We start from the raw sequence: 10,000 nt of genomic DNA on the forward strand, positions 1-10,000 counted from the left end.
GATTTGATCTTTCCACCCCTATTCTTGTCCATGTTGGTCTGCGAACATACAACCTTCTTGCCATGGCGACAGGAGGAAGGAAACAGCATATCTAAGACCTAAGGGAAACAGCATATCTAAGACGTAAGGGAAACAGCATATCTAAGACGTAAGGGAAACAGCATATCTAAGACGTAAGGGAAACAGCATATCTAAGACCTAAGGGGAAACGACATATCTAAGACCTAAGGGGAAACAGCATATCTAAGACCTGAGGGGAAACAACATATCTAAGACCTAAGGGAAACAGCATATCTAAGACCTGAGGGGAAACAGCATATCTAAGACGTAAGGGGAAACGACATATCTAAGACCTAAGACCTAAGGGAAACAGCATATCTAAGACCTAAGGGGAAACGACATATCTAAGACCTAAGGGGAAACAACATATCTAAGACCTAAGGGGAAACGACATATCTAAGACCTAAGGGAAACAGCATATCTAAGACGTGAGGGGAAACAGCATATCTAAGACCTAAGGGGAAACAACATATCTAAGACCTAAGGGGAAACGACATATCTAAGACCTAAAAGGGAAGGGTCACTTGTTTTAATTTTTATTTTGGTTATTAGGGGAGGGTTACTTGTTCAAATTATTATTTTGGTTATTAGGGGGGTTCACTTGTTTTAAATATTATTTTGGGTACGGGGGGCCACTTGTTTTAATTATTATTTTGGGCTTAAGGGGAGGGTCACTTGTTGTAATTATTATTTTGGGCTTAAGGGGAGGGTGACTTGTTTTAATGATTATTTTGGGTATTAGGGGGGTTCACTTGTTTTAATTATTATTTTGGGTACGGGGGGTGTTGGGGAATAATCAGAATTAGTTGGTAACATAGATGTTTTATATTCATCATATGTTTGTAAGTTACTTCTCATCAGAATGTGTTTGTATAATACTGTGGCGGGTTTGCAGTATCTGTTCTCTGTCAGGACTAAGTTATTTGGGCCGCAGAGAGGGGAGAGGTCAAGCATGTATCTCTTGGCTCCACAATGTCTGTGTGCCAGTCAATGTGTCTCTGTGATCTTGTCAAGATAGGATGGATTTGATATATGCCTGTTGATATGGAGGATTTGTTTATGGTTCTGAGTTTGAGAAAAGGACATAGTTTAGGAGACAGAGCTGAACGATAAATTATGCCAATGCTGTCTGGTTATGTGCGTTTTTGCTATAAAGGTTCTCAGTTGCAATGTGTAAGGGACTCTCAGAGAATTCATTGATAGTGGAAAGCCTTCCCAGAAGAGTGGAGGCTGTTATAGCAGCAATGTTCCAACATCTAGTGGAAAGCCTTCCCAGAAGAGTGGAGGCTGTTATAGCAGCAATGTTCCTACATCTAGTGGAAAGCCTTCCCAGAAGAGTGGAGGCTGTTATAGCAACAATGTTCCAACATCTAGTGGAAAGCCTTCCCAGAAGAGTGGAGGCTGTTATAGCAGCAATGTTCCTACATCTAGTGGAAAGCCTTCCCAGAAGAGTGGAGGCTGTTATAGCAGCAATGTTCCTACATCTAGTGGAAAGCCTTCCCAGAAGAGTGGAGGCTGTTATAGCAGCAATGTTCCTACATCTAGTGGAAAGCCTTCCCAGAAGAGTGGAGGCTGTTATAGCAGCAATGTTCCTACATCTAGTGGAAAGCCTTCCCAGAAGAGTGGAGGCTGTTATAGCAGCAATGTTCCAACATCTAGTGGAAAGCCTTCCCAGAAGAGTGGAGGCTGTTATAGCAGCAATGTTCCTACATCTAGTGGAAAGCCTTCCCAGAAGAGCGGAGGCTGGCTGTTATAGCAGCAATGTTCCAACATCTAGTGGAAAACCTTCCCAGAAGAGTGGAGGCTGGCTGTTATAGCAGCGATGTTCCTACATCTAGTGGAAAGCCTTCCCAGAAGAGCGGAGGCTGGCTGTTATAGCAGCAATGTTCCAACATCTAGGGGAAAACCTTCCCAGAAGAGTGGCGCTGTTATAGCAGCAATGTTCCTACGTCTAATGGAAAGCCTTCCCAGAAGAGTGGAGGCTGTTATAGCAGCAATGTTCCTACATCTAGTGGAAAGCCTTCCCAGAAGAGTGGAGGCTGTTATAGCAGCAATGTTCCTACGTCAAATGGAAAGCCTTCCCAGAAGAGTGGAGGCTGTTATAGCAGCAATGTTCCTACGTCTAATGGAAAGCCTTCCCAGAAGAGTGGAGGCTGTTATAGCAACAATCCCAGAAGAGTGGAGGCTGTTATAGCAACAATGTTCTAACATCTAGTGGAAAGCCTTCCCATAATAGTGGAGACTGTTACAGCAGCAATGTTCCTACGTCTAATGGAAAGCCTTCCCAGAAGAGTGGAGGCTGTTATAGCAGCAATGTTCCTACGTCTAATGGAAAGCCTTCCCAGAAGAGTGGAGGCTGTTATAGCAACAATGTTCCTACATCTAGTGGAATGCCTTCCCAGAAGAGTGGAGGCTGTTATAGCAGCAAAGGGGGGACCAACTCCATTTAAAGCCCATGATTTTGGAATGAGATGTTCGACAAGCAGGTGTCCACATACTTCTGGTCATGTAGTGTATGTATAGATTGCATTTTGATTACTGCTACAGTGCTGTTTGTACACAGCCTATATATATATATAGCCTTGTTTTATATATATATATATATATATATATTTTAACTTTCATTTAAAAAAAAAATGTTTTCCTAACTCATATTTTTTTTTACTGTATTGTTGGTTAAGGGCTTGTAGGTAAGCATTTCACTGTAAGGTCTCCTGTTGTATTCGGTTGTATTCGGTGCATGTGAAAAATGTGAAAAATCTAATTTCATTTAATTGGATTCGCAGTTCTTGATTTCTTGTTTCTTTTGTATTTTTTTGTGCGTTAATTACTTGTGTACTTGTTTGACATTTCCATTATTAGGTTCTAGTAATATAAGCAATTCACTTTAGTACCATATGTCACACCCTGATCTGTTTCACCTGTCCTTGTGATTGTCTCCACCTCCCTCCAGGTGTCACCCATCTTCCCTGTTTATCCCCTGGGTATTTATACCTGTGTTCTCTGTTTGTCCATTGCCAGTTCATCTTGTTTGTTCAAGTCATCATTTTTGTTCTCAGCTCCTGCTTTTCCCCAGTCGCTATTTTCCTCGTCCTCCTGGTTTTGACCCTCGCCTGTCCTGACACTGAGCCCGCCTGCCATCCTGTACCTTGGACCCACTACTCCGGATTATCGAACCCAGCCTGCCTTGACCTGTTGTTTGCCTGCCCCTGTTACAATACACATCGTTACTTCCACACAGTCTGCACTTGGGTCTTACCTGAAACCTGATACCATAAGCACTTTAGTACCTGCTAAACGGTGTATGTGACCAATAAACTTGAGTTATAGAAACAATGCTCTCCTGTGGAAAAAGTACTCAATTGTCATACTCGAGTAAAAGTATCTTTACCATTATAGAAAATTGAAAGTAACCCAGTAAAATACTACTTGAGTAAAATGATTTGGATTTAAATATACTGAAGTATCAAAAGTATAAATCAGCCTTCATATTAAGCAAACCAGAAAGCACCATTTTCTTGTTTTTTATTTATTTACTGATAGCAAGGGGCACACTCCAACACTCAGACATAATTTACGAAGAAGCATTTTTGTTTATTGAGTCCGCCGGAACAGAGGCAGTAGGGATGACCACGGACATTCTCTTGATAAGTGTGTGAATTTGACCAGTTTCCTGTCCTGTTGAGCATTAAAAATGTCACGAGTACCTCTGTGTGTCAGGGGGAAATGTATGGAGTAAAAAGTATATCTTCTTCAGGAGTGGAGTAAAAGTTGTCAAATAGAGTAAAGTACAGATACCCGCAAAAAACGACTTAAGTAGTATTGTAGCGACCGGCACAGACAGCTGTGTGTTATGTGTTCGGCTAGTAGGTGGTTGTGTTGTACTTACCAGTTCCCAGTGTCCGCGGGGTCCGACATGCCAATCAACCTGCTATCTGCCAATCACAGGAATGCCTGGGATGTTCTGATGCCGGGCATCCTGGCGGTTGGCGGAGTGGCGTGGAGGGGGGTTGGGCAGGGGGATGGAGCATTGGAAGTTAAGACCAGGTTTAGCCTTTGTTCTCTCTCTTACGTCTGGCCTTCACAAGAGAAGGTCACGGTTGGCTTGTGGGTTCTCTTTCATTTATTTGGCGTGGGCTACAGCCAAACAGTAGCCTGTGTAAAGTTGGGTCAATAAACCGTCAATTCGTAAACTCAAACCTCTGTCTGGACAATTGCTCCTTTATGATCTAGTCAGGTCCGTACAGTACTTTCCACCACTGCTCACAAGACTCGATGTCCCTCTTAATGTAGGAAGAATCTAGAAAAATCGTCAGTCCGAATCACATTGTTTCAGCACCATCAAACTCGCAGACAGCAATCTCCTCTCATGAACATGCGCACTGCCACCACACGTCACAGACGTGCCTACGTTACAGCTGTCTCTGCACAATACCGGTCAGTACTATCAGGGATCCTTGGGACGTCCATAGAAAGCGGCACATGTCCGAAGCGCCATGCCGGCACCTTTTTTTGGGGGGTAATTGCATACCCTCTATAAAATAAAGTAGCCTATCGCCGGCCCAGATTCACACACTGAGGCAAAAAAAGGTTGATCAAAGCGGAATGAAGACGGAATCTAGATTGAATAGCAATGGCGATTGAGCATTAATTTCCTGATTATTGTCAGTGAATATGTGCATGACAGTAGACTGTTCGAGATTGTGCAGATTGAAAATGCGCCAACCTGAATGCACATGATGCGCTCTTCCAAATTATCAAATTCGGATTTGTAGGGTCATGAAAAGTAATGTACGTGTAATTCATGAAGGCACACTTTTAAATATTATTAACTCTTAAAAATCTACATATCAACCATAATCGGAACGACGCTTCAGTGCCTGTCGGTGTGTGCTGCGTGTGTGCCAGTGAGAGTGGGCCATTGCCAGCCGAGAGAGACCGCGACATTTCATCAGAAAGTTTAAATACTGCCTGACAGGCTAACTAGTTTACAATTTCAAATAATTTAACATAACTAGAGGTGATCTCGCTAGGCACTGTAGAACCTAAATAGACCTGCACCTGAAACTGGGCTTCCCCTCTATTACACAGTGGCCATGTAATTAAGACAACATTAAACATATTCTAAGAATAGCCTAATTGACAAATAACTTGCTGTGCATAGATCTCCCCTGAAACATTAATATTGAGCCTTAATATATAAACATGTCTTAGTTAGATACCTTGCTTTGAAGTAGCCTACCTTATTCTTTAGACAAAAGTATTGGGTTGTAATGTTGCAATATTGCATATCAAGGGTGGCCAATCATCCTCCAGGATAGTTACTGGGTGGCCAATCATCCTCCAGGATAGTTACTGGGTGGCCAATCATCCTCCAGGATAGTTACTGGGTGGCCAATCGTCCTCCAGGATAGTTACTGGGTGGCCAATCATCCTCCAGGATAGTTACTGGGTGGCCAATCGTCCTCCAGGATAGTTACTGGGTGGCCAATCGTCCTCCAGGATAGTTACTGGGTGGCCAATCCTCCTCCAGGATAGTTACTGGGTGGCCAATCGTCCTCCAGGATAGTTACTGGGTGGCCAATCATCCTCCAGGATAGTTACTGGGTGGCCAATCGTCCTCCAGGATAGTTACTGGGTGGCCAATCGTCCTCCAGGATAGTTACTGGGTGGCCAATCATCCTCCAGTATAGTTACTGGGTGGCCAATCATCCTCCAGGATAGTTACTGGGTGGCCAATCATCCTCCAGGATAGTTACTGGGTGGCCAATCGTCCTCCAGGATAGTTACTGGGTGGCCAATCATCCTCCAGGATAGTTACTGGGTGGCCAATCATCCTCCAGGATAGTTACTGGGTGGCCAATCGTCCTCCAGGATAGTTACTGGGTGGCCAATCGTCCTCCAGGATAGTTACTGGGTGGCCAATCATCCTCCAGGATAGTTACTGGGTGGCCAATCATCCTCCAGGATAGTTACTGGGTGGCCAATCATCCTCCAGGATAGTTACTGGGTTGGCCAATCGTCCTCCAGGATAGTTACTGGGTGGCCAATCATCCTCCAGTATAGTTACTGGGTTGGCCAATCGTCCTCCAGGATAGTTACTGGGTGGCCAATCGTCCTCCAGGATAGTTACTGGGTGGCCAATCGTCCTCCAGGATAGTTACTGGGTGGCCAATCATCCTCCAGGATAGTTACTGGGTGGCCAATCGTCCTCCAGGATAGTTACTGGTTGGCCAATCGTCCTCCAGGATAGTTACTGGGTGGCCAATCGTCCTCCAGGATAGTTACTGGTTGGCCAATCATCCTCCAGGATAGTTACTGGGTTGGCCAATCGTCCTCCAGGATAGTTACTGGGTGGCCAATCGTCCTCCAGGATAGTTACTGGGTGGCCAATCGTCCTCCAGGATAGTTACTGGGTGGCCAATCATCCTCCAGGATAGTTACTGGGTGGCCAATCAGTTAACCCACTGTTCCTAGACCAGTTAACCCACTGTTCCTAGACCAGTTAACCCACTGTTCCTAGACCAGTTAACCCACTGTTCCTAGATCAGTTAACCCACTGTTTCTAGACCAGTTAACCCACTGTTCCTAGACCAGTTAACCCACTGTTCCTAGACCAGTTAACCCACTGTTCCTAGACCAGTTAACCCACTGTTCCTAGGCCAGTTAACCCACTGTTCCTAGGCCAGTTAACCCACTGTTCCTAGATCAGTTAACCCACTGTTCCTAGACCAGTTAACCCACTGTTCCTAGACCAGTTAACCCACTGTTCCTAGACCAGTTAACCCACTGTTCCTAGACCAGTTAACCCACTGTTCCTAGACCAGTTAACCCACTGTTCCTAGGCCAGTTAACCCACTGTTCCTAGACCAGTTAACCCACTGTTCCTAGACCAGTTAACCCACTGTTCCTAGGCCAGTTAACCCACTGTTCCTAGACCAGTTAACCCACTGTTCCTAGGCCAGTTAACCCGCTGTTCCAAGACCAGTTAACCCACTGTTCCTAGGCCAGTTAACCCACTGTTCCTAGGCCAGTTAACCCACTGTTCCTAGGCCAGTTAACCCACTGTTCCTAGGCCAGTTAACCCACTGTTCCTAGACCAGTTATTGAAAATAAGAATTTGTTCTGTAACTGATTTGCCAAAAAGTTTTTTATTTTTAAATGGACGTCCCAAGGATACCAGATAGCGTGGAATGCCAGTCCGAATGATTTCGCTGGTTGTACTTGGATAGAGCGATTCATTCTGTTATGACGAGGGGACACCAGTGTAGACTAGTCTACGCAACGGCAAAACACTCGATAGATAGAAAGAAAGACAAGCGGATTATATTCCTCGTTTTGAAACCCAGAGGGTGGATAATAGTGGATTACTTGGTGAACGCAAGTGGACATCTGGTGGAACTAGAGCGATGTCTGTCGCGGGGCTGAAAAAGCAGTTCCACAAAGCCACCCAGGTAGGTTTCCGTTAACGGTTCTCTGTCTCTATCGGTACCTCGATCGGGTAAGACTATTTTTGTTTCGATGGTGATAGCTGATCAAAACAGCTACAGTGAATACAATGGCAGGTATTCTTAAATCATTGTGGACTTGTCAAAAAGGGAAAAGAGAGAGAATTGTGATTGACATGTTAAAGACACAATATCGTTAGGCTACATTGTCTATGTATCTGTGGCTGGCTCCCATACCCATAGGCCTAACATACCATCACTAGCCTACATGGCTAGCCTGTTCCAAAGAGAAATGTATCTTTGTAGAACGTACACTGAGTGGACAAAACATTAGGAACACCTGCTCTTTCCATGACACAGACTGACCAGGTGAATCCAGGTGAAAGAACACCTGCTCTTTCCATGAGACTGACCAGGTGAATCCAGGTGAAAGTTATGATCCCTTATTGATGTCACTTGTTAAATCCACTTCAGTCAGTGTAGATGAAGGGGAGGAGACCTGGTTAAAGAAGGATTTTTAAGCCTTGAAACTATTGAGACATGGATTGTGTCTGTGTGCCCAGTGGGAAGGTGGGGCAGAGCCTCACATTTTTTTTTGGGGGGGGGGGGGGGGGGGGGGGGATTGCCTGTTTTGCATGTTTTTGCAAACAATGTAAAAAAAAACAAACATATTATTTGAGTTAATAAAGCTGCATACAGTCAGGTTCTCTTTTTCTGCTTTCTTGAATAAAGCAACTCCAAAATGCAGGTGTTTCAGTCAGTGCTTTCTGTGGTGGTGGGGCAGCCGGCAGAAAATACAGAGCGTAGGGTTTGGTAATGTTCTCCAGCTGCTCTGTGATTGGGTCAGTGTTCAGTCACTCATGGGGACACAACGTCACCGTCAAATCTAAGGGTAGAGCTTGGAAATTCAAGCCCCTTGGGTGCTGCCATAGAGTTACATTAGAAGTGCCCATCCAAGAAGGCTCAAGGTCATTGGCCACAGATAAAATGACGTCAAATTACGTTATATGTTCAGTAGCTTTGATTGGACTGATCATGTCAACATCATACTTTCAAAATCTTAGCTAGCTATTACTATGAATCAAGTCGAAAATCTTCTGGCAAATCTTTTTTAGTCCTTGTCATATAAAAATAAATAATGAAGAGAAATTATAGACAAAACGTATCGGTGTTCATCGGCCATTGGAGAAAAACATTACACAACAAGTTGGAAATCGCAAATTCAACAATGGAAGGAATCAGTGACTAACTGCAAGCATTGCAAAGCAACTACAAGCCTGCTATTCAATGGAATGGCTGTGTGGTCCCAAGTCTAGGTTTAAGGGTCTCTTTTCCAAGCTTAAAATTATAAACATTCAGCATTGGCCATGCTGTCAATCCAGCATGATTTCTGCCACGGTCAAAACAACTGTTAACTCGGAAATGTGACTTCAATGAGTTCAAGACAACTGGGAACTCTGGGGAAAAAAACGAGCTCTGACTTGGAAAATACTCGGAATTGCAAATTGGGAACTTGGGGCTCTTTCTAGATCTACGACTTGAAGATCACTGACATCATCATGATTGACTTAGTTTTTTTTCCCAGAGTTACCAGTTCTCTTGAAAGCAAATTATGGTGGAAAATAAGTATTTGGTCACCTACAAACAAGCAAGATTTCTGGCTCTCACAGACCTGTAACTTCTTCTTTAAGAGGCTCCTCTGTCCTCCATTCGTTACCTGTATTAATGGCACCTGTTTGAACTTGTTATCAGTATAAAAGACACCTGTCCACAATCTCAAACAGTCACACTCCAAACTCCACTATGGCCAAGACCAAAGAGCTGTCAAAGGACACCAGAAACAAAATTGTAGACCTGCACCAGGCTGGGAAGACTGAATCTGCAATAGGTAAGCAGCTTGGTTTGAAGAAATCAACTGTGGGAGCAATTATTAGGAAATGGAAGACATACAAGACCACTGATAATCTCCCTCGATCTGGGGCTCCACGCAAGATCTCACCCCGTGGGGTCAAAATGATCACAAGAACGGTGAGCAAAAATCCCAGAACCACATGGGGGGACCTAGTGAATGACCTGCAGATAGCTGGGACCAAAGTAACAAAGCCTACCATCAGTAACACACTACGCCGCCAGGGACTCAAATCCTGCAGTGCCAGATGTGTCCCCCTGCTTACGCCAGTACAACGCCAGGCCCGTCTGAAGTTTGCTAGAGAGCATTTGGATGATCCAGAAGAAGATTGGGAGAATGTCATATGGTCAGATGGAACCAAAATATAACTTATTGGTAAAAACTCAACTCGTCGTGTTTGGAGGACAAAGAATGCTGAGTTGCATCCAAAGAACACCATTCCTTCTGTGAAGCATGGGGGTGGAAACATCATGCTTTGGGGCTGTTTTTCTGCAAAGGGACCAGGACGACTGATCCGTGTAAAGGAAAGAATGAATGGGGCCATGTATCGTGAGATTTTGAGTGAAAACCTCCTTCCATCAGC

The 10,000-nt window shown here is 44.2% G+C and overlaps 1 protein-coding gene across 1 annotated transcript in view; it reads left to right on the forward strand.

Moving 5' to 3' along the window:
• The first annotated feature begins 7,430 nt into the window (after positions 1-7,430).
• Positions 7,431-10,000, forward strand: part of LOC139379518 (endophilin-A1-like) — a 38,470-nt gene continuing 35,900 nt past the window's right edge. The window contains exon 1 of the mRNA XM_071122336.1: positions 7,431-7,514. Within this exon, the coding sequence (XP_070978437.1) occupies positions 7,470-7,514 (45 nt within the window). The 5' untranslated portion in view covers positions 7,431-7,469. The remainder of the gene's footprint in view (positions 7,515-10,000) is intronic.

This window comes from Oncorhynchus clarkii, chromosome 21, assembly GCF_045791955.1.
Source record: "Oncorhynchus clarkii lewisi isolate Uvic-CL-2024 chromosome 21, UVic_Ocla_1.0, whole genome shotgun sequence".
NCBI classification, from domain to species: domain Eukaryota; kingdom Metazoa; phylum Chordata; class Actinopteri; order Salmoniformes; family Salmonidae; genus Oncorhynchus; species Oncorhynchus clarkii.